General features: G+C 32.6%; 1 protein-coding gene and 1 long non-coding RNA gene across 3 annotated transcripts; both read right to left on the bottom strand.

The window, feature by feature from the left end:
* Positions 1-7,940: 7,940 nt before the first annotated feature.
* LOC128179137 (uncharacterized) lies at positions 7,941-26,242 on the bottom strand. Of its 2 annotated transcripts, none has more exons than XM_052846609.1 (4): positions 26,163-26,242; positions 24,091-24,304; positions 8,713-8,856; positions 7,941-8,525 (listed from the first exon to the last, which is right to left on the bottom strand). In XM_052846609.1, the coding sequence occupies exons 2-4, from the start codon at positions 24,281-24,283 to the stop codon at positions 8,362-8,364; spliced, it is 501 nt and encodes a 166-aa protein (XP_052702569.1). In that variant the 5' UTR covers positions 24,284-24,304; positions 26,163-26,242; the 3' UTR covers positions 7,941-8,361. The 2 variants fall into 2 exon arrangements, with proteins under 2 accessions (XP_052702569.1, XP_052702570.1); XM_052846610.1 differs by having other exon boundaries at positions 26,147-26,167.
* Positions 9,266-10,616, bottom strand: LOC128179238 (uncharacterized). The gene is made up of 3 exons (XR_008243045.1): positions 10,353-10,616; positions 9,716-9,948; positions 9,266-9,366 (listed from the first exon to the last, which is right to left on the bottom strand). It is a non-coding gene; the product is annotated as an uncharacterized LOC128179238 (long non-coding RNA).
* Positions 26,243-26,476: the final 234 nt, after the last annotated feature.

Raw genomic sequence — 26,476 nt, 5'->3', positions numbered from 1 at the left:
TCAAACGGCCCCTACATGGATATAAGGGATCGGCCCCTAAAACCTTCTTTCCCATATATCTCAAGAACGGTAACGAATTTCTAAACATTTGTTGACAAAATGTGTTCAAAATGAAATGGCCTTGCATTTGATTTCAAGAAAAAGGGACTGGCCCCTTAAATTAGGGGATCAAAGGGCTCTAAAGTCTTGAATCTATTTTTCGTTTTACTGAGAGCTTTTTTGTGAAAGGTTATTTAAGCTGAATTAGGTATAATACGTTTATATATCCTAACAATATAATGATTTTCTCTTTGGTTACCTAATAAGGGTTTTTTAGGAGCCAGAGGTAAACAAGTTTAATCTTTTCTATCTTAATTTGAAGAAATGCAAGTATTAAAAAAAAACAATATAAGAGAAGTTATAAAATGTGATACAAAAAAGCATTAGTTCTCCACTCTTTTTTCCATATCATGTTTTTTTGTCGAAAATCAAAGTCGATGATGTTAAAATTCCTTCTAAAAATCGGACGGAAGACCTCCTCGTTGCTCGCAACGAGATCGTGTCTAGTTATTCTTGGGTTTTTTTCTTACGCATTTTTGTGCAGGCGATTTCTCGCAGATGGCTGAATCGATTTTCATGAAACTTTCAGATCCGATAGATATTTATTTGAACTAAATACATATTTTTTATTTTGATGACGTCACTTCCGTTCTTGAGATAATGACGTTTTAGCGATTTTTAGAGGGTCGGCTTGTCCAGGGAACTCCTCCTAAACGGTAAAAGATATTGAGTTCAAACTTTCAGGGATTGTAGACAAGAGATTATAGATGTGCTATTTGGCATTCATATTTGTCATGCTCAAACGGCGTTAAAGCTCGCCTGGTCCCACAAATTGAGACTAAAAAAATGTCGTAATTTGTCATGGTTTTCTTAGTTTATCTCTTTTCTGAAAAATATTTTGTTAACACATGTAATGCAAAAAACGTTTATATTTACAAGACCTTTCATTTGATATCAAGAAAAAGGGACTGGCCCCTCAAATTAGGGGACCAAAGGGCTCTAAAGTCTTTCATCTTTAGCCCTTTACTGAGGGATATTTTGTGAACAATTATAGAAGCAAATATGTTCATTTTACAGTTATGTATCCAAGCGATGTGATGATTTTATCATGTGTTACGTAATTAGGGGTTTTTAGGGGCCAAAAGTCCAGAATTTTGATCACATTTATCTCCGAAAGGAAAAATATTTTGAAATGCAGTATAGAAGAAAAGATGCTCAGAATGATGTATTAAATCATAAGCAATTTTCAAAATTTCGTTTAACGGCCCCTATAAGGAGTTAAGGGATCGGCCCCTAAAATGTTCTTTCCCTTATATCTCAAGAACGGTAACGAATTTCTAAACAGTTTGGATTTTAATGACCTTTTATTTGATAACAAGAAAAAGGGGCTGGCCCCTCAAATTAGGGGACGAAAGGGCTCTAAAGTCTTTCATCTGTAGCCCTTTACTGAGGGATATTTTGTGAACGGTTATAGAAGCAAATATGTTTATCGTACAGTTATGTATCCAAGCAATATACTGATTTTATCATGTGTTACATAATAAGGGGTTTTTAGGGGCCAAAATGATAGAATTTTGATCACCAATATCTCCGAAAGGAAAAATATTTTGAAATGCAGTAAAGAAGAAAAGATGCTCTGACTGATGTACTAAATAATATGCAATTTTCAAAATTTCGTTTAACGGCCCCTATAAGGAGTGAAGGAATCAGCCCCTTAAACGTTCTTTCCCATATTTCTCAAGAACGGTAACGAATTTCTTAACAGTTGTTGAACAAAATGTGTTGAGATTAAAATGACCTTTTATTTGATATAAAAAACGGGGCTGGCCCCTAAAACTAGGGAACTAAAGGGCTCTAAAAATTTTCATCTGTAGCTCTTTACTGAGGGAAGTTTAATGAAAGGCTATAGCAGCAAATATGTTTATCTTACAGTTATGTATCCAAGTAATGTTATGATTTATTCATGTGTTATGGAATAAGGATTTTTTAGGGGTCAAGAGTCTATAAACTATGACCACCTATATCTAAAAAAGGAAAATATTTTGAAATGCAGTGTAGAAGAAAAGATGCTCAAAATTATGTACTTTACAAAATGCAACCTTCAAAATTTGGTTCAGCGGCTCCAATAAGGAGGTCAGGGACTGGCCCCTAAAACTTTTTTTTTTCAGATATCTCAAGAACGGTGACGAATTTAATTTCTAAACACTTGTTGAACAAAGCTCTTACCCCTGAAACAAAACAGTATCTGGCCCTGAGAATGTAGACCCCGTTTTTCTATTCTAAATCATGTTTAGCTGTTAAATAGCAAAATCAAGATCGAACATATATCTCAAATTATAAAATCAGACGGAAGAGCTCCTCGTTGCTCGCAACGAGATCGTGTCTAGTCTTTCTTTCTCTAGTTGTAGGAGAGTTTGCTCTTCATTTGGGATTGCGGATTTCTTTCGTTTCCTATTCCTGCATGGACCAGCAGATGTACATGTATGCGTAAATTCACTGAATTCATATCCAACTTGAGGGTGCACACCATTCTTAACGGAATTCAGTCATGTCTACGCAATTTGTCTTTACTGCAAGCGTATACCAGACAAATATTTTAATGATGTTAAATATAATAATTGTCTTCGAATATTGAATCAGCAAATGGTCACAAATCAAATGAACGGTTACTAGTAATCAAGTTTTTTTTAATTTTAAACCCCTTATGTAATTATACCCCTACGCAACAAAGTTGCGATTGATATACATGTAATAATTTTGAACCGTCAGTCCACAGGGACCAAGCCCGTTTTAACATTAATGCAACTCCTCTAAAACAGTTGCATGGAATTAAGGGAAACTTTCTAGGTATTTAGAACATACATGTAATGTGCATATTGCTAAGACATTTTAATTTCATTATTTTTTTTTAATTCTGCTCAGTCCGATTTTTAGCTATAACAGTATCTAATAATTAGTTTACCATCAAAACCGGTATCTGAAAAAGTTTAGCATTCACCTATTTACACCAGCAGAATCGGTCTCCTTTTAAAGATAGAAATCGTCAAAGTAAAACAAAAAATATCTCTAAATTGGAACACCAAAAAGCATCATGGGGATCTTAAGAAAGAGGAACAGATTTGTTGGGTTTATTCATCCAGAATTTTAAAGGGCCCCGCACTGCGGACGCCCTATAATGAGTCTGTCCGTCCGTCTGTCCTTTCATCCAGCTCTCACACCGAGATCGCTTGTCCGCTTGACCCAATCTGGCTCATACTTCTTCTAGAGAGTGCTTAGGGGTTAAGGGTGTGCAATAACTTTAAAGCATGTTTCTATTTTAAAGATAAGGTTATAACATAATTATACATACAATCCTTGTCCGGGGCATATCTTATTTCCCCTTGGTCCTATCTGTCAAAGGGTGTGCAGTGACTCTGAGTGAAGTGTTTTGGTCAAGGATCAATGTAACATCGTACCACACACAAAAAAATTTCAGAGCATTTGTACTTTTCACTAAGCTCTATTTGACCCACACTTCAAATAAACAGAACTTCTGAGCAATTGGTGTGTTATGACCAATTTTCAAAGTCAATTGTAAAGGTCTTAGTAGAACTATATGGCAAATCCTTGTCCAGATCATATCTTCTCTCCCTTACCTCCATTCTGGCTCATACATGTATTACACCCACAAGGGTGTGCAGTGACCCTGAATGCTGTTTGTAGGTCAAGGGCCAAGGTCATATTGGATCACACAAAAATCCTTTTTAAAAGCATAATAAATTTTCAACTTAGCCCTTTTGGGCGAATATTTTACTGAAACAGCTTTTCGATTAATGTTGTGCTGTGGCCTTGAACCAAGTCAATGTGAAGGTCAAAGTGGACCTCTTTATTATTAGTTTTAGACCGTAGATTATTTTCAATTTGCTTAAACTTGCTCAGATTTAACAAGGATACCTTTATGTAAGGGGTAATGAGATTGAATTTAAAGTTCTATGCCAGCTGGAAAAATTCTAAGTTATAGGTCAAGTTGAAGCAAAATTCTCAGAATTTTTTTTCATCTTTGTTTCCATTATTTAAGAGAGGCCCTTCAATTTGAGATGGTCACCATCTCAATTTTGTCTAGTTTTCGATTTTCAACAAAATAAACTTTTAGAAATATTTGTAAAAAAAAATGTTCACTCTTTTTTAGATGGGGGCGAGTCCCGAAACCAAAGCCCAGAGGTCATGATTTTCACAATTAAGGTAAATGTAGATAGTTTTAAAATAACCATAACCATGCATCGATTTCGATTTCCCCGCTTATTTCGCCAGATATCCATAGCGTGTAAGTTTTGGCGACAAAAAATTCATAATCAAAGATAGTTAGTAACCCTAACACACATGTACAAAACACAAGCCATAATTAACAGTATGAAATAAAAACATTGTATCAGAATATGCACAATGATTACATACCTGGTATCATCGAACAATTATGCTCTAAACTGGATTAATATAGAAACTTTTAAATTTGATTTCACCAGAGTCCAACTATTAATGTTTGTATTTTGTGAAACGGGAAATCTGTTTTTGATTTTTTATAGCCTAAAATTTGGCCTTATTTAAAATATGAACCGATCCACTTTAAAAAAAAAACTGATCCGTTCAGAATTACTAGTATCTTCAAATTAAATTTTACAAAGATATTGCAGTTTACTCTATAATTGATATGCATTATAAGATCGATCATTGAACCTACCGTTTTAAAGGTAAACAGCCTATAAGTTTTGCCTAATTGTGATAATATTCGGACCTAATAAAATTTTATTCGAGATCAATTTTAATAAAGCCAGGGTTGGTTAGAATTCAAGATTTTTTCTATTTTGCCTGAATTTCACAATATTTATCAACTGTCTTTATGATATCATTACGAATCAATTTTGAACCCGAAAACCTAATAACTTTATAAAGCATGAGTGACACAAAATGGGCGTCTTATTGCAAAACCGAAATACAGTGTTGGCTGCGCCACAAAATAATACATAGCATGTGCTACGTAAAAAATAGTGGTTTGAAAATAATGTTGGTTTAACGTGAAAAAATTTGAAATAATATAAATACAAGTAATAAGGAATTATTCTTTGAATATTTATGAGGTGATAATTTCGGTCGGAACGTGGTCAAATCTATCATAAAGCCCTTCGGTCTTTCAATGAATTTGACCACACCCCGACCGTAATTATCACCTCAAAAAACTCAAAGAATGGTTCCTTCTTCTTTAAATAAGGTTCCTTATTCCTTAAATAATTTCATTTCAATTTCTTGTGAAATTATGCTTGTCTAGCAATTGTTTAATGAGTGGCAGTTATAAAGCTTTTATCCATGTTTTATATTTTATTATGATGTTACTGGTTTTCATTTCTATAATTTTTTTTCATTAGAAAAATTTAAAAGCTTCGTTAGCAGTCTTTGACAGGTACTTGTGTTTAAAGGAAATTAGCTCTAATACTTTATAAGAAATAATTTTCGCTGCTGTTCTGATATTTATGAACAAAACGTAGAGATTAAGGTAGCATTAGGTCTTTTTGTTTGAATAAAGCATATATATAAAGATAGATGTATACATTTTTTGCAACTAAATAATTTACCACTTCCAATTTTAAAGGAAAGTATCAAGTATTTGTAAACTTGAATAAAGAAGAAAAATGAATCCTTTGAAATTTAACGTTAACACACTACTGTATACAGAATTGAGTATTTTCGACCCATGCATATTCACACGCACTTTATTTCAGGATGCAATACGTGTATTTTTAGGAGTTTTGAACAGCTTTTAAGATAATTGTATGAGAATATATGTGCCTTCTTACAATGCCATGTAAAATCAACCAATATCAAACCTTCTCTTGACTGAGAAAATTTTCTTTTAAGGACGGTCTCTACAATTGAGATATTTAAGAACATTTTAGAGTAAGAGTTATTAAGGAGACCCCTATTGTACGGATAACTCCTCCTATAGTTTTCAAGTTGTTAGTTTTTGTTTTGCAGATCAATTGTGCAAATAGATTACATAGATGTACATAATTACTTCCAGTTTTCATAATTAAGGCAAAATATACCAGACGTTGAGCTTAAGTCAATTTTTTCAAAATAATTTTATAGAGTAACGCACTTTTTGAATAGGTAATGTTTATAAGTTTAAGGTAGATAATTTTATTGTTTATACCATTCATACAAATATTGTCTTGTTTAATTCATTCCTTTACGTACAATAAATTATGGATCATTAACCGGGTTTTCCAACGGAAAAATCCGGTTATTAAAATGGTGAAAATGGCGGGAGGGCGGCCGGCTGCCAAAAGGGTACCCTCATTGTACGGATGACTCCTCCTACAGTTTTCAAGATAGGAAGTTGTTCTTTTGCAGATCAATTGTACATATGTCAGAGATGTGCATATTACTAGGATTTTGATTTCCGATAATTTATTTTTTTAAAAAAAACAGCTTTAGAACTTCGTCATTTTTCGGCAAAATTTTGCATATAGGGTACCCTCATTGTACGGATAACTCCTCCTACAGTTTTCAAGATAAGGTTGTTCTTTTGCAGATAAATTGTACATATGTCAGAGGTGTGCATATTGCTAGGATTTTGATTTCCGATAATTTATTTTTTTTTTTTAAAAACCAGCTTTTGAACTTAGTCATTTTTCGGCAAAATATTGCATATAGGTTACCCTCATTGTACGGATAACTCCTCCTACAGTTTTCAAGATAGGAAGTTATTCTTTTGCAGATCAATTGTACATATGTCAGAGTTGTGCATATTGCTAGAATTTTGATTTCCGATAATTTATTTTTTTTTTTTTAAAACCAGCTTTTGAACTTAGTCATTTTCGGCAAAATATTGCATATAGGGTACCCTCATTGTACGGATAACTCCTCCTACAGTTTTCAAGATAGGAAGTTGTTCTTTTGCAGATAAATTGTACATATGTCAGAGGTGTGCATTTTGCTAGGATTTTGATTTCCGATAATTTATTTTTAAAAAAAACAGCTTTTGAACGTCATTTTTCGGCAAAATATTGCATATAGGTTACCCTCATTGTACGGATAACTCCTCCTACAGTTTTCAAGATAGGAAGTTGTTCTTTTGCAGATAAATTGTACTTATGTCAGAGGTGTGCATTTTGCTAGGATTTTGATTTCCGATAATTTATCTAAAAAAAAAACAGCTTTTGAACGTCATTTTTCGGCAAAATATTGCATATAGGGTACCCTCATTGTACGGATAACTCCTCCTACAGTTTTCAAGATAGGAAGTTGTTCTTTTGCAGATAAATTGTACATATATCAGAGATGTGCATATTGCTAGGATTTTGATTTCCGATAATTAATCAAAAAATACCAGCTTTTGAACTTTAGTCATTTTTTGGCAAAATGTTGCATATACATTTGTAAGGTACTCCATTTCACTGGATACGGGTTGACATGGATTATGGATACAGTTCACATAAAAGAAAACCCGGTTTGCTGCCACATTGACAGCTTTTCACTTGTTTTATATTTGACATTTTAATGACATAGAATAAATGCATGCATTAGAAAATGTTGTTGCAACCGATTACGTCCACACAGGTGAGATCACTACAGTACAGTACTGCCGACTGTAAATATTGCCTGACTTCACTGCGTCAGACATATTTACAGTTTAAAAGTTTCATGCGGAGAAGCAGATTTTGCATATAATTTTACATTATATACACACAGTTGTGAGTAAAATTTCGTTATAATTTCAGTACAACATGCAAATGCCGAAATATTGTTAACGCCATAGCTGTTACATGGTCGAATTCCCATAATAAGGGATGGTTTACCCCTAATGATATATGATAAGAATATTTTTACAAATTAGACATACTATTACACAGGTCTAAGATCACAGGTAAAAGAATGCATCAGGCAGGCTTTATTAATGTTTGTCAATGAACCAATTTGTTTATCTGCTATGAAATATCAAAAGGTTTTATGATTTGCACGATATGAATACAAATGCATGTACAAAAATCACAATGTACCAAAGACAAATCTTGTTTAAAATTAATAACGAGAACAATTGAAGAGTGCGATTTGAAATGAGTGTGCATTTTGATCTTTGTCATTGTAATCAAACCATTGAAAAAAGTTACTAGAAAATACCTGAATAAGCGTTAATTAGAGGAATTTATTGAAAATGTAAATTTCACATCAGTTAGTTTATTAATAAAATCAGGTTTATTACTGAACAGTTACGAATAATATTTGATTTGTTTCATAAACAATTTAAAAAAGAATTGAATCATTTTTTACGGTTTTAACAAATAAATTTCATTCTTTTATCATTCCGAGTAATAGAATTGCTCCTCCTGCGAATGCCATTATCATCGCAAGGATGCTGAAGGCAAACGCGAAATGAAAAGTGAATGTTAAATTAGACAGCAGGTCGTTCAAATCCGCGGCGTAAACTGTTATTGCTATGAAAATTAAGAAACCTACAAAAAAATAGGGAAATGGATATTAGACAGTAATATCTTGGTTTACTATCACAACTATTTCAACTCTGTTTTTTGGCTGATAGAATGGCTAGTTAAATCTGATTTGTAAACATGTATAATATTTCTTTGTTTAGAATTTCAATTAACTATACTTCCGATGATTGAAATTTCAATCCATTCTTACCGCCGGCAAATGATGTTCCTATACCGACAAACAGGACTGGTTTCTTGTCTTTCATGACAAACAGTTTAAGAACGGTCATGACAACAGCAACAATCAACAAAAGAAGACCCAGAATGCTAAAAGCTCGCACAAGTTCAAACCAACCTGTAATAAAAGTATTTCTGATTATATTTCTTGGAGTTGAAAAATTTCAACATCGACATTGAAACAAACTTGTTTATATGGTTTAAACGAAACATATTATTTCAAAGTAGATCTGAGGCTACAAGGAAATTTTGGTTTTTTTGTGAGCCCTTTGGCTAGTTTATATATAATGATGATTTTTTTTATTTATCATGTGACTGAATTGCTTCATTTTCAGTTATATTGTATGCGCTCTAAATGAAATTTGTCTTGAACTATGATTTTTTTTTTCCAATTTGCTTATGTACTTCAATTCATTTATGGTGATTTTTGTTTTGAATTAAAAGTCCTTGTTTGTTTGGTTATGGTAAGCACGAGTCTTTTAGCATTATGTGTACCCATCTGACAACAATGATAAGCTATTAACAGTGGGACGGACAACTTCGGAATGGACATTTTTCCGGCGTTGCGCACCTCTTTCCATACACACTATTGACCAAAGTTTAGTACCAAATGGTGGGGTTTTTTATTCTAAATAAATTTATGGAAAAAAAATTGAAACATTTTTAGATAGTTTTTTAGATATTTGAACTTAAAAGTTCCCCATGGGATTTTAGTTTGGAAAAAATACCCCACAGAAAACCCCATGCAAACCCCATGGGGTTTTGCAATAAACCCCATGGGGCAGAAAACCCCATGAAAATAATGTGGGGTTTAAAAACCCACTTTTTTCTTAAATAACAGTTTAGGGTTTTTAATCCCATAAAATAGATGTCATGGGATTTATTATCCCACATATGCATGGGGTATTTTATCCCATTTGTTCATAATATAAAATTACTAAAATATTTTACCAATCTATTAAAATACCAGTACTCACAGTGCAGACAGTATGGGGTGATGTTAACTAAACCAATCCAAGCAAATAAATCAGATTCTCAATAATAAGTTACTCGAGACTGATTTATTCATGTTTGCATTAGTTTAATGACTCTAGATTTTCTCTTGCATTGAATTATAATCCACAGATGTTGGTAATGTCTTCCAAAAATGCCTTTTTTTCAAATGACAAGTGTCAGCATCAGAGGTATGCTCTGTCATCCTTTAATTTGCCTAAAAATATGTCATGAAAACTATGTAAATTATGTTTAAAAGATATAACTAATTCAAAATAAGTATTGCCCTGCTTATTATAAAATTCTTTAAAATCTGACAGGTTGTAAATATTTATCAATACTGAACTGTATTGTATGTACCAATGTTATATGATCCACTAATAAAGGCATAAATTTACGGTTTATGCAATCACAAAGATTACATATAATATTTAAACTTCTGTTAAATATCATAGCATATTAAAACAGTCTTAAATCTATGGTCTCACTATTTCGAGAAAATTCGGTCCAAGAATAAATGTTGGTTTTTTTTTCATTACCTAGCTTTTCACTTGGAAGTTATTAAAGAATATATAGACGTATAAATTTAAAATGAAACTGATTTGCAGTCAATGGAATTACCTTTGGAAATGGACAGAAGAAACACAAACTTAGCAACACTAGCCCTACCAACTTATCAAGTACCAAGCGATGGAGTTGAAAACCGGATGTCGAAATAGTTAGACAAATCGGGACACAGATATTTCGATTAGAGCAGTCGAAATTTCATGAATTTCAAGTATAATGCCGTTTAATGAACTCGAAAATCCTATTAGTTATTTAACATCCTGAACACCGTATTATTATATAGATTATTCATCTAACTATAAACATGATGAATTTAGTGTCAATGGTGGGGGTTGGGGGTTGGGGGGGGTTATAACAACTAATAAATAAAGTGTGCAAAATGGTTTATATCATTATACTATTAGTAAAACCAATAATTATTATAAAATTCTTAATTTAACAGGAGATAGTAAGGTGGTTATCAAGGTATATATGTACAATAATACTTTTCGACGGATAATTTCAGCTTGTGTACATGTTTTCTCATGGGGGGGGGGGGGGGGGGGTACTTGATGAAAAGTCCCGTTTATTTTTTCTTTTCCGTAGAATGTTTTAGTGAAAGAGTATAAATTTTGTGATAATGTCCAGGAGCTATTTTGGATAATAAAAAATAGATACCATGGCTATAGTACATCAGAGGCATGTGACAACAGGCACGTAGCATCGTTTTTGAAAGTGGGGGGGGGGGGGGGGGGGGGCCAGACCCATCCAAAAAATCTTGACAAGCAAAAAAAGGGAAATTTAAAGTTTTCCAAAAATCTTCAAAACCCTAATCCGTGGAGGGGGGGGGGGGTAGACTCAACTATACTTCCAAAAAAAAAATTTATTCCCTACCAAAATTTTTTTCCCTCCAAATCATGAAATTCCTAATCCGTGGGGGGGGGGGGGGGGGGGGGGTAATTTGACAATTTGACTACTCATTTCCTAATTTTCATACCAATTTTTTACTAACTTCTAAAAAAAGTGGGGGGGGGGGCCAACTCCATTATAATTCATTTTTTTATATGTAAATTTTAAACAATTTCTTGCTGCGAGAAAAAGTGGGGGGGGGGGGGGCCAGGCCCCCCCTGGCCCCCCCTGATGCTACGTGCCTGGACAAAATCAGTGCGTTTAAATATACGGTAGAAGCCTCTCACAATAATTATTTTGTTTTTAAATTAATTCTTACATGTATACCGGTAAGTACCTCTTATCTATTTCTTTCCCACTCTTCCCATTGTATAGGACTTATCTCAAGCGAGCAAAAGCTGGAGCAAAAGCTGGAATTTTATTTAAAATCGAATTTCCCATTGCAATTAATTTGGCAAGTATATATAAAGGATAACCTTTATACAAAATAAACCAGTGCTTGAAATACATAGTCATGGAGAACAAATCATGCAGTCTTTGTAATGATTTTAAAGCTTAATCATGAGAATACTTGGAGTGATTTCCACACAGGCAATAATAACAGAGTCTAAGGCCGACAAAAAGGCATCACAATCTAAGTCAAAGGATGAGGCCCATTGCACATTTGTATCGTTTAATATATTCCCACGATTTCATAATAAACTGAACAAGACCAATCCCTGTGTATACATGTACTTTGTATTCACTGTCTATATTTCAACACATGTGTATACATATCATCGGAACGCTGTGTATACTAAATATATCAATGCATGCTTGATTTTATGTTGTCAAATTTGTATCGAGCCGAGAAGGAGCTGTTACAGGATTGATATTATCTTAATTTTTGTGGCATTTTACAGAAAGAAAATTTGGAGAAAAATCATTGCCGGCCGTGAGATCCGAACCCACGACCCTTGGGTCTGTAGGCCAATGCGCTACCATATGCGCCACGGCGCTCATTAGTTTCTTCTGATGTAATTTAATATTTAAACGATATCAAAAAGGGTCATTAACTGATTACGGAAAAATGAGAAATAAATGGTGTTTTTTTTAACTAAGATATTTTAAAATCTCATTACCTATTTTTATACTCATCAGATATGATTTAGTATTCAATAATCGTTTATTTAATTACCCTGGGCGTCGGAAGGTATTCATACCCGTGCGGCAAATTTTATCGATAACAGCGGGGGGGGGGGGGGGGGGGGTCGAGATTAAACCTAATTTGACTCGAAATAATGATATATTCTACAACGTGTCCAATGATTTTTACATTTAATGTTATATCATTGTTACATATTTACTACTATCAGAACCAATGCAAAATCATTGTACTTGATCTTTGTTTCCAATTTACGACATTTAATTTAATTAGTTTATATTAATGTATGATCATTTACTTATGAGTCTCTGTTGCACATCCAGAACGTCTAATTCTTGCCGAAAAAACTTTGAAATATACTGATTGTTATATTTATCCTTCCAGTATTGATATTAGAATGCAGAAATAATTCATTACTGATAATTGTATTAAGTTGTTTAAGATGTATAAAGATATTTTTACTACAGTAACTTTCAGTACAATGCACAATGTTTGATATGCTTATTCATTGTTACAGTAATATTCTCCGATAATTGGAAATGGCTTGCATCTTGTTATAAATCATAAAAGCTAGTGAACGTATTTTCTTTACTTTTATCTAATTAATGCCCTGTTAATTGTGATCACACGCCAGAAACACTTCACCAGTGTTCACTGCTCAATTGAACACAGATCGCTGCAATCATTGCCGCTGCAATAAACTGGTCAACAGTGATACATCTTTGCAGAAAAAATCCGACGGAGGTCATTAAATAGATGATTAACATAACATATCGTTTAACCATTCAATTATTGCTCTGATAAAAGTCCCTAGAAAATAAGGGCGACCAAAAGGAGTTCAACTAAATAAATACCCAGGGATTAATTTCAAGCGCATACATGTACCCTGTACACTTTTATTTTAAAATTTAAATCTACGTCCCAACCCATTGCCTTTAATCCCAACCCCCCGATCCGGTAGCGATATACATCCTGATCAGAGCCGTTTAAGTGTGTTCAAAATGCACTGTTTTATGAAAAGGTCCAAGTTGCATATATTTTAATATCGATTATAAATTGCGTGGGGGGGGGGTGATAGCGTGTAATCTACCTTTAACTTCATTTTCCTCTCTTAACATCTTGTTTTCCAATTTTTTAATATTCTCCCCCAAAAGAGTGTGTGTGGGAGGGGGGGGGGTGGGGGTGGGTGGGCTCTATGATAACTCAATCATAATAAAAATCTTTGCTGCAGAAATAGACCCCCCCCCACCCCCAACACCCGGCCCCCAAGTTGACATCCAGATTAATTGCAGCCCCCTGTCCATTACTTTGTTCCTGCTTACACGTACACAGCTCGATCGGACACCTGCTCTCACGTGTCGTGTGTATGTACCTTTGCTCCGTTGAACAATAGGGTGGTTAATTGGTATACACAGAACGTACCCGTTACAAAGACACGTAAAAATTCTTAGTTAATTGCAAGGTCTGTGAAAGAACAATAGGTGCTAACAAGTTGTTGTCCTTTAAAAAAGGACTACAATACGTGGACCATTTGCATGTGTTTCTAACGAAACGTGAAAGCCTTAAGATTATCAGAGATTCCACCGACTCTAGCCCTCTGCTTTTAACCACTAAATTTGTACGTTGGATTACGTATATGTATAGCCCTGACTTTTTATCTCAGAATTTAAAGGGTTCATACTTTTAAAATAATTATGATCTATCTATTAATGAAGTCTGCATGTATAGTATCAGGCATTCGGCGAATTCTACTATTTGTGCACACATTACGATTCGCACTACTTTGTTAACTATGCAGTGACAGCTTTGTTTAGATTAATTTCATATTTTGATGCATTTTTCTTGAGATTTAAACTTTTATACAGTGACATAATTATTCAATCACTCTTAAATGCTTAAAAAATTTTAATCGGGAAGTACTCTAGCCTCGCCTACTATAAAAGTAAAGTTAAGTTACATGTGTATACGGAAAACAACAAAACATTGCATTTATATGCCATTTGATGCATGTTGTAGTTTCGGCATAACATTAACTTATTTCATAATACTGACAGTTCATATCACATGCCGGTTATTTCTTTAAAAGGAATACTTTGTTTCTGTACTGACTACTGTTTACCGACAACTTTACAATTACAATTACAGCGCCTTTGAACTTTATGTGTGCATATGGTATGGAATCCCGATCCCGATTCAGATAAACTTGTACTAGCCTGGTTCCCTGAGCTACCCAATACGCACAGGAACCAGGCTAGCTCATGCGCAGGCTGAATTTTCCCCATAGCATCCGGTTTAACCTCGCTTATATATTTTCTGCGTGGACCTCAGGGTCCACGCAATGAGGTATACACAGTGTGTCTCCTTGGTTCATCTCAGGCCAGCCCACTCTCATATAAGTTAGAAAAACACCCAGAGCTACATTCTAATTAAATTATTCATTCAAACAATATTAGAAGACAAATGTAAAATTATTAAAACACACATGCTGCATTTTCCTTAATTTGGGAAGGGTTTATGGATTTTTTTTTAACTCTTATATTCTTATTTAGCCGTAACGTACAAACACCAAATTTTGCAGATTAATTTCACCTAGGTCCACTTTTCAGTGATAGAAAATTTTACATTATTAAACTATTTTTTCTTTTTTTTTTAATCTAAAGTTGAACAATCCAATACATTTGTATAAAATAAAGTGATCACAACAGCTTTTAAGTATGTTTACTTCAAATCCAAATTGTTCCTTGATAGAGAGAGAGAGAGAGAGAGAGAGAGAGAGTAGTTGTTTAACATGAGTTAGTAGTTGATTGACAGCTTTATATAATCTCTATTATACAGTCAAATTTGAGTAAGTCTATTAAAAAGAAAGAAGAAAAAGCCAAGTTTCCCATCTCTTATAGAAATCATCTAATCTGCAATTTTTTGTAGCAATATATTTTAGAGTCGATATATGTCTTTCAATATCTATTATTAATTCATGAATTGATAGTATTTCCTTAAGACACCTTTTCCAATAGATATGGGATTTCATAATCAAGAAGATAGAATAAATGTCTATAGAAATAGCCCGAATATAAAAGTTATTTTAATCTTATATGCCAAAATATCTGCACACAGTAGGAATGAATAGGGGGAGATTGGGTCGCCTTGGTGAAATCCTCTGCTATGTTTGAAAAATTTTGAAAGGTTTCCAGCTTGTGTGACTGATGATTCTTTATTACATTGACAAGTAGATATCTAAGATTCAATGGATGCTCCAAAGTTGAAAAAATCTTTGTGAATAAATTTCCATGTGAAGTATCAAATGCTTTTTTTTTTAAAAATCAATTATGAATAATACACCAGAAATGTCTCCCCCCCCCCCCCCCCACCCATATGTTGCATAAGATCATATATCAGCTTAGTATTTTCACCAATATATCTTCCTGGAATGAAACCTGTTTGATCGGGACTACTAATTATATCAAGCATATTTTTAATTCTCTGAGCATTACACTCATAACTTATTTTATAAGCAATGTTTAGAAGTGTTATTGGTTTCCAATTGTTTAAATACCATCTTTTGGGATAGGGGTAATTATTCCTTTTTTTTGTTTGACATAGTTCCCGAACTTTGCATGTACCCATATAAAAAATATGGCAAATAATAAGAGTCCAGGCAGTGATGGATTTACAACAGAATTCTATAAAGTTTTTTGGAATAAGATAGGACATTTTGTGGTTCGATCATTAAATTTAATTTAATGATCGAACCACAAAGGAAATTTCACCTTCTAAGGAGTCTCTTTGTTTATTATTATTAAGTGTTTTATTTCAATGTAGGTTAAAATTTTATTTCGATTATAGATAATGTTTTCATTTTTATTTTATAAATTCTTATAAAAACTTTTTAATTTCATTCATTCAGAATTTCCCTTTGGTTTGTAATTTCTTACAAATTCTCAAGTTCTCATGTGTCGTGTGTATATAGTGCTTTGCTCTGTTGATTGTAGCATTAGGAGAACAATAGGGTGGTCAATAGGTATACACAGAATGTGCCCATTACAAAGACACGTAAGATTTCTAAGTTAATTGCAAGGTCTGTGAAAGAACAATAGGTGCTAATGAGGTATACACAGTGTGTCTCCTTGGTTCATCTCAGGCCAGCCCAGCACTCTCATCTTCTAAGTTACAAAAACACACCAGGCTACATTCTAGAAATTAAATTATTCATTCAAACACAATATTAGAAGACAAATGTAAAATTGTTGAAACATACATGCTGCATTTTCCTTAATTTGGGAAGGGTTTCTGAATTTTTTTTTTAACTTTCATACTCTTATTTAGACATAATATATGTACAAACACCAAATTTTGCAGAATAATTTCACCTAGGTTCACTTTTCAATGATAGAAAATCTTACAGTATTAGAATATTAGACTATTTAATCTCTAATTGAATGTACAATGTATCTATACATGTACATATTCTGGGTACATACATGTATTTACATGGATGTCAAGTTTCATTTATATCAATATCATCCTGGCCTCAATCAATTTAATTCAATTTTATACATCCTGAAAAAATTATCCCGATATGCAAACAAATTACATTGTTTCTTCAATGAAGTGTTTCTAAAAATACGCAAACCCATTGTGCATTTCTTGAATCTCCTAGAATAATGTCCAGTTCAGTCTTTGATATATGCTATCATACAATGCATTATTTTGTAGTAATGAGGTTATTTCTTAAAATTATTGCTATTTTCATAATCTCATCATTAATCAAGCTCTGTAACTTGATACATTAATATGTTATCCTATTGGGAATGCATAACTTAAACTAAACAAGTTAAAATTTCAAAAGTCTATAAACTCGGTCAGCTATAAATAACTACATGTAATTTGCATGTATCTCTGGTATTCTTTGAGTGCTCAGATGATAAGTCTTATTTGGGTCACACAAAATTGTTGGTCATAATTAACACATAATTTTTGCAATAAAACAAACACTGCCATATGCTACTATATGCCAGATAATCAGTAACCTAATGGCGAATTTGGATTGTACATGTAGATGTACGTACATGTAATATCAAAATACAATTTTATATTCAACTGAATAGCGCGTACTTGTCACTCAGATTTATAAAATTGATATTATGGAATCATACCAGCAGGATTTTTTGATAATGAAATTCAAATTATGACTGCATTGTTTTATCCATTAAGTAAACATACATGTAAATGTCAAGGAGGAGAAAAATACATTCAATGACTAAGTGGCTAATTTTCTTATCAATCTTTTTGTATTAGTGAAGATCAATTTAAGGTTCTAATATTTTTTTAAACATGAAGATTGAGATAACAATTATTTGCTCTAATTAATATTTATATTGACAATCAGGGAAAATGAGCTGCCAATGCACTACCGGTATTAGAGGTTCTTGATCAGTTATCAGTTGTATTCGATACCTTATTACACCTCATAATATATATTCAAGAATGAGGGTTGTCTGCCGCAATCTACATGTAACTATATATGTAGAACTAGTTAAACTTTTTAAATACATGTATAATTTTATCACATACATGCATTCTGAGATACAATCTATGTTACTTTTCTAAATACAACTGAGACAAGATTTTTGGCGATTAAAGAAATATGTCAATTAGATATATACATGTAGTGGATATAGTGTATTTCTTACATGTGGGTCGAGGCGGGGTTGTTAAAATTGTTCTGCATGCAAAGGTAAACATTAACTAGAGGAGCCCAATCTCAATTTGTACGTTTTCTAAAAATTTTACCTTTCTTACTGGCCAGCATGCACAAGCCCCAAGTAACTGCTGGAAGCAACTGTACTTGGGATATTGTCTACCCATGCAAAAAAATTATCAATTATTGGGGGGACCCATACATCCTCTTTTTCAAGCATAAATCAAAAAGTGAAAATTTTGGCAACATTGTTACAGTAGCATTTTCTTAATCTATTCGATAAAATAAACAACCATACAATATTAAAGTGTCATTATATGAACAATGGACATGTGCTCCACTCCCAAACAAATGTTTGCAATAATTATTCTGACTGTACTCCTAAAATAACCATTCAAATGTCTGGTTTCCCCCCTCCTTTTTCATAAATTAGACAGGTCTTTCAGACAAAACTATAAATATATCCACTGCCATCTTTGACATTAAGTCTAAGAGTTTATTTCTCACAAAAACACTTTATAATCAGAACGCTTAGGTTGTGCAATTTTAAGTCGAAATTTTCAAATTTAATCTTATTTCATTTAAAAATAAAAAAGTTAATTCTGTTTTAGTAACATCCCCATTCCCGGCTGAACCAATCACCTTATACCGTGTAATAACAGTTTCTGTAAATTGCTTTTAAAATTAATTATGACCACTTTTAATTCAAAAGCCATTTTTATTACAATCAGTTACATCAAGAATTCTGTAAATTTAAACGATGTAAACACATTGACTATTCCCCTTCGAATAAAATGTTTCATGTTATATTTTACCCCTTGTCTAAAGTCAACACAACAGTCATAGCTGCAAGATGATCAATTAAAAGTTTACCAGTACTTTGGATCATAATGAACCTAATATAAGTCATTAAGGACCTACATATCGCATACCAATTTCAACAGGAGACATCTCTCTAACTAATGCTAATCACTAAAAACTATTTTATGACTTTTTGCAACACAACATAAGCCTGAAAGTAGAGCAATTCTCCATTTCACCAAATAATTGACAGTATTAATAATCTAAAACAGTCCCTTGCTACCTTTCACTTACACTAACTTTCTATAAAAAAGAGTTTTGTATTATAATAAGAAAGAATATGCAGTTCTAAAAAAAAAGTAAACCCCATAATGCCACTTCCATTGAGGTTTAAGAAAAAATATAACCATTTAAGTGATCCCACTATCCCCACTTCACTTAATCATCTTTCTATAAGTATAAACATGCACAGATTCATGGGGTTTAAATTTCCTGCAGTAAAACATTTTTACTAAATAATCATTGAGAAGTCAATTGCTCTTCAGTCTCCTCTAATAAGAAACCTTAATTATTCAATTATACTACAAGTACCTGGTATCTTCATGATATTATCATGATAAAAGCATAACATCACATAGAAATACCCTTACATGTATACCCTCCCCCTATCTTTTGATTTTCATGAAGTGCAGCTAGATGTTAAAAATCTTTCACATATAGGATCATAAAACCTATGGCAATTTCCTCGAGTCAATTCTCACACACATTTGAAAACAATTGTCATAGAAACTAAAAATTGACCTTTAGATTTGTAGCATTTTACATGTATATATTTATACATAGCCACAGACAAAGAGACATTCCATCCGGCATATGATATTTCTTGATTCCATGAAAAAGTGAGCTTAATTAAACACTCATTTTTAGTGAATATCTAATATATACTTATAGCTATATGGTGTTTCTACTCTCTTGTCAACCATGCTAAAGCAATAAGACCTACATGTATAGCTACCAGTGTGATGTACGTATGCTTTTAAGTAAAATAAGATTAATATACAGCTGGATAGCTGCATGGTGATAATAGAATTTCATGGAAAAATGTTCAAATTTTACCTATGTTTTTCTACATGTATATTAAATAAATATTCCAAATATACCAGTATATATTTTTTGTTCATTTTGAAAATAATTTTTAAAGTAGATGTTATTTTTACAGTCAAAGATACATTTACATATTCTACATGTTAACTGAAGGATGAGGTGATTTACCACATGTACTAGATGTATTTAATATTATTCAAATATAACTTTTGGGCAGAAGAAGCAACAGAGCAGACATGGGTTTTTTCTCATTTTGTTTTCTATGATAACTTTGTTTGTCTACATGTCAACTTAATTTCAAAAATTTTTTTTTTACTGTTACAGTAACAGAAACAAACACTTGTGCTAGGGTCATAGACCCCTTCACAGTAACTGTGATGACTGCTCTTTTGCAGGGCAAAATGACTTTATTGGGTGAAACATGACGTACCATTAAACCAGGCCCCCTGAATCTCTAGGCAGGTGCTCTACCAACTGAGCTATCTGGCACTGGTATTCGAACAGGTCTGACCATCACATTCCTCCCCCCTTAAATGATCTTCGCCCTTGAAGATCAACCCAGACTCTTCCCCTGGCAGGAGTTAACCTGTCAGTTCCAGGGGTTGGTCACGGCACCAAATGTAACAGGATGGGAGAAATAATGATGGTCGTGATTCGAACACGGGCCCCCTGATTCTCTAGTCAGGTGCTCTACCAACTGAGCTATCTCGCCCCGGTATTCGAACTGGTCTGCATGAACATCACAAGTACTTAAACTTCACCATAATTGATCATATTTCCCTGCAAGAGAGCAGAACCACTCTTACAGTAAAGGGGTCTATGAGGTTTATTGAAACCCTATTCCAAGTTAAATGCATTTCATAAATTGTAATTACTTAAAATAACAGTTTTATGATCATTCCTGCTGTTAATCAACTGCACTTATTATAACTTAATGAAAGTTTATAACTGATCCATTTTTATTTAGTATTATTTTCATAAAAATATGGATTCATGGCAGTTATGATTTGTATTCATATCAAACTGAAACTTTTTTTTAAAAAATTGCAGCCATAATAAAAAAAATATAACATGTATATTTCATATTAGTTTAATTATTAAATTTATCCTCATATAAAAACCAAGACAATTAATAAAATCAGTAAATCATATAATAAATCCAAAAATGGAAAGGGATAAACCTTATTTACTTATGTAATATATATACCATTTGCTATATTAATTCCAGGTTATATGACATGTTGCAATCATAAAGTTTTGGTTTTTCAATGTTGCAAAAAAATCAGTCTAATATGTCTATAAAATATGTTCAATATTCAGGGATGTATTCATCATTAGGGATCAAACCCTGGATCATGCATGCAGACCAGTAGAAGTAATAGGGGGGGGGGGGGGGCAGGGGTGAATTCCTAGGGAGGGAGGATGAAAACCAATTTTAAGGGGTAATTAGCACATTAAGGGGAAGGTGTGTGGGGTGTCTTTAGGTATCTTAATTGGGGTTTGTTCTTTCTTTTAACTTGGAAATGCATGCACTTACACTGGGAAGTATATGAAATAGGGTTTGCCAGAAATAAGCAATGTTAAGTTGCTAGCTAGCTCTCAGAGAAGTTCAAACAGTTTGCAGTTACTTCTTTAAGATATACCCAATTTAAAATGCCATGTTAAATGTCAACATACACTTGCCTCGGAAGTAAATATGTTTACCACGCTTCGCGCTTGTGTATACAATAGAGTTTATGACCACTGTTCGCTGATGCAGCCGTTGTACAATATATTCACCATTACACTGCAGTACTGTACTCCAATATATATGTGGTCGAGGATACACCTGTACACTAATGTAAAAAAAAAACACGATCTTTTTTCTGAGACAACAACCGTCACCGCAGTTCCGCCGGCCTTATACAATGTTCTGATCTATTTCTAGAATATTTTAAAATATATTTTTTTAAATGAAATAACTTCAAAACAGACAGTTTCGTGTATTAGCTTCCCCAATTGCATGTTCTGATTTTAGTCAACACCTGTCATAGTCTTAAAAGCGCTTACTGTTACGTTATTATCAGTCTGGAAAGAACAATCTGAAACAAACACGATGCAACATTTGAACAAGAGTCACACTCACACTCACAGTGTTTGGACTGAATCATGCATTTGTAAATTGTTTCTCGTGTAAATAATTTTCCGAGAATCTAATTTTCGATGGCGTGAATCAGTTCACTAAACAACACTTCAAAGAATTCATTTGCTGTAAGTACAAAATAAGGGATTGTAGATTTTTGCGTGTGAAACCACAGGGGCTCGTCACGAAGTTTTTTCAACCTTTTATATATACCACCTCTATACTATAAAATACACAAGTGTGTATTTTATAGTATAGAGGTGGTATATATAAAAGGTTGAAAAAACTTCGTGACGAGCTCCTGTGGTGAAACTTGCTCTCGTAGTTCATTATATACTCATAATATCACGAGTTCTTCTTCTTGACGAACACAGAACCCCAGACAGTATATATATGTTGTAGATTGATATTGAATAGCCTAACTGGTCCAGTTTTATTTTGCTGTTTGTGATTTTTACCTAATCGTTTTGCTGTTGAAATATTTTTACTTTTAAAACTTCATTGCCAGCAAAATTTTTGATTGCAACATTACAGACTACACGTAATACGTCCTAGCTGACCAAAATTTTGATAAATACCACATCTTGCCATTGCAATGTGAAAGTCACAATTAATTTAGGATAACTTAGGAAATTAATTAATAAGTAGACTTTGTAAGAATACATGAACAGGTACTTTCCAACAATTGACATTAGGTTAGTTAAGTTTTCACCTGGGCTGCTATATATTTTCCTTGATTTTTAAATGCTAATTTTAAGCATAAACTAGCTAATATAGAAATATTTAACAGATTTATTCAAACAACCAAAAATTAAATCACTTGCAACCTGTTCTGTCACAAAGAGATCCATCATACATTTGATGAGTTAATTCAACTTTATTTGAAAATTGCCTAGTAAAAATTTGTAAGGTATATCAACTATGCAATCGGCCTAATATCAGACATTAAGCAGATTCTATTACTTCACTTCAGATTAATATTTTGTGGGTTTTTTTACCCCATTATCATTACTTTAGTAAATATGGGGGAAAAAACCCAACATAAGCATTAAATATGGGGATAAAAACCCCATCTGATTTTTTTCGGGAATGGTGGGGTTTTTTTCCCCATAAATAATTTCATGGGGTTTCTTGCCCCATGGGGTTTATTGCAAAACCCCATGGGGTTTGCATGGGGTTTTCTGTGGGGTATTTTTTCCAAACTAAAATCCCATGGGGTTGGAACTTTTAAGTTCAAATATCTAAAAAACTATCTAAAAATGTTTCAATTTTTTTTCCATAAATTTATTTAGAATAAAAAACCCCACCATTTGGTACTAAACTTTGGTCAATATTTTGAATGGAAAGGGGTGCGCAACGCCGGAAAAATGTCCATTCCGAAGTTGTCCGTCCCACTGTTTATTAACAAGCAATAAAACTATATCTTTACTCATACATGTATGATCTCCGTCGTATATTAATATTTTCGTTTTAAGTTCCTCGCCGTATATCGCCAACTTGTGTGCTTAAAAATTACTGATATTTATTTTATAATCGATTTCCACCTATCTCGGCTTTCCCTGGATCTAATGTAAATAAACTGGACTGTTAAATATACCTAGTTATGATGGCGGTCACTTGATCATTCATCATTATTAGCGTAGGCGATTTCATTTAAAGCACTTTAAGTTGTTTCTCAAAGGAATGACGCTTTACATGATTTCTCATATCAAATAAGATACTTTTTTAGATATATGTCCAATATTTAATTCAATTCATTAATTAGAATTCAATTTCATAAACGTTCAAAATTACATCTGACAAATGACATGACATGGGTATTTTATACAAATAACTAAATTACTGCAGTCAAAATTGCCATCAAGCAAAACTTAACGTTTTTATAATTTACATAGATAATGTTTGGATGACCTGCTTTTATCAATTGAAAAGAAATTTCAAACAACTGGGTAAAAAATAGCTTTGAAGTACTATTTCTAGTTTATTAATATTTACAGATTAAGAAATACAATCTTGACATGTATCATATTCATACCTTCACTATACGCTACGTCGGAGCATGATGTTGTTCCCAGGACTTCCGTACATTGCGTCCACAAACCGGAATACACCTTGGAAGTACCGAATTCAATGTAAGCCCAATATGGTGGCGCTACGCCAATAATTTGGAAGACCAGTGCACATATATTTAGGACTAGTGCAATCATAAACAACTTAGAGGAATCCATGTCTTTTGTTGCTATTCAAATCTATTTAAAACAATAAAAAGATTTTGGTTTTTTAAAGAGACCTAACGGTATATACATTAACAATGCTACACTATGAATATATTTATCATATTTCATGCACATTGTACTAAAATGTTGGACTCGATTTATTGCGCTTTAATACATATAAAGTATTTCGAATATATATATATATATATATATATATATATATATATATATATATATATATATATATATATATATATATATATATATATATATATATATATATATATATATATATATATATAAGAAAATGCACATTTCCAAAGTTTCTATTCACTCGCGCTTTTTTTATCTTAGCATCCGTCTTCAGGTAAACATACATAAGAAGTTATGTATCTTATATCTTATGTATGTTAACCTGAATACAGATGTTAAAATCCAGAAAGCGCGAGTGAATAGAAACTTTGGAAAATAATGTCCATTTTCTTTTCTTCTTTTATTTTCGATACTGTGTGGTATCACCTCTTACTCTTCTTGGATTATATATACTAGACTTTGGCCCGTGGGTGCATGGGTTGACATTGCATATCGGACATTTACGAAATAGATACATCGACACACTATATTATTGGCATTTAAATAACAAAGCTATAAGCCTACACTAATGCTATTAGTTTCACTACACTTTCCTTAGTTTGAATAATCTAACCGTGTCTCGGGAAAGGCCATTACCACAGTTAGAATGTCTCACATATACTCGAAATGTAGCAGAAAATTGCAGAATCGCTCCGGAACGATTTTGGAGAAAATTAATGAAGCTGCCTTGAAAACAGTCAAAGTCATTAAAATAAACCTTTTTGAGACTGTAAATACCTTCATCTAAAAGTTTTAATCCATATAATGGAAAAATTCAACACTTTTTTTTTACCAACGTACACGTATTATCTTTGCTAGAGACAATACAAGGAACGCATTCTATCGTAAAACTGGGTCTAAAAGACATTATTCATTTTTACGATAAATCATATTCTATCTCTATTCTCCAAAGAAATATAATGTGAATTTTTTGGCATATTTTGTCATCACGAAGACAAAAGTAAGTACTTAGTTAAAATGTATATTAATTGTTATTTTATACTTTCTCTCATAAGAAATCATTATATATCATTATATAATATATATGAACAGAATATAAAGCAAATTTCAAATGAAAATTTACCCGCATTTGTATTATCATTTCTGAGTTTATTCATGCAAACATGATAGTGGAAACATAAACTAAAGATCCCGTTAGCGAGGATCTATTGCGCAAGCGCAAGATTGTAAAACCCACACCAGTTGATTTCCGGGTTTTTGAGGAATTTTCGTTGATTATTAATAAGCAAAGCTTAACTGAGAAAAATAAAAACAAATTGGTAATCTTCAAGTACCAATGACGTTTAGAATATATAAAACAATTCGAGTCTATTTTTAAATATAGTAGTAGTAGTTTTATGTGTGTATATATATATACATGTATATATATATATCTTGTTTATTAAATAACATCCGAAAAAGAAAGCTCACAGTTTCTTCTTAAATAAACAAAAATCCTTTCATAAGTTTGTCGACTATTCATAAGCTACTTTTAGATTATATTTCTTTCTATTTGTAAGTTGATAACAGTGTATTAGATTCTAATTTTATAACGTTTTTATATATTTTATTTAGCAATATATGTTTAAAGAAATCCACACATTAACTTTATTTGTCAATTGAATAAAGGAGAGTCATTTCAATTTCAAATCGGTTACATGACTTTAAAACACATGCTATCTTGAGGATGAAACCCTGATTGTAAAAATAATCGCCAAAAATCACAAAAATAATATAGCATACATATTGTTAAATTTACCTTCCTCCGAGTCCGTTATCACAATAACGTATGTTTATTGTCAAGACAGGTGATCATCAGAATACATTGTATATATTGCTATCGTTATAGAAACGTTCAAAATATTTGAAGAATACTCGGTGTATTTAACTAAATATTTAGTCTAATAATTTTTGAAATGCCTTTCATTTAACACTACGATTAGAATACTAGGTTTAAACTGATTAAAATACAAAAACAAATATTTTATTGGCACAAACACAATTGCAAAGACCCAATTAATGTACAGGAACATCATTGTATGTTTACAATAACTGCATGTGTGTGTGTGTATA

This window comes from Crassostrea angulata, chromosome 1 (assembly GCF_025612915.1).
Source record: "Crassostrea angulata isolate pt1a10 chromosome 1, ASM2561291v2, whole genome shotgun sequence".
Classification (NCBI taxonomy): domain Eukaryota; kingdom Metazoa; phylum Mollusca; class Bivalvia; order Ostreida; family Ostreidae; genus Magallana; species Magallana angulata.
The sequence above is the reverse complement of the archived record's forward strand: the minus strand, read 5'-3'. Positions and strand labels throughout refer to the sequence as shown.

Bases quoted from the DNA above. Each gene is read 5' to 3' on its own strand.
- LOC128179137 (XM_052846609.1), bottom strand. From the start codon at position 24,283: ATGGATTCCTCTAAGTTGTTTATGATTGCACTAGTCCTAAATATATGT. The intron at 8,857-24,090 runs GTATGAATATGA...CTTTTATTACAG, and splicing joins CGACGTAGCGTATAGTGAAG to GTTGGTTTGAACTTGTGCGA. The intron at 8,526-8,712 runs GTAAGAATGGAT...ATTTTTTTGTAG, and splicing joins AGGAACATCATTTGCCGGCG to GTTTCTTAATTTTCATAGCA.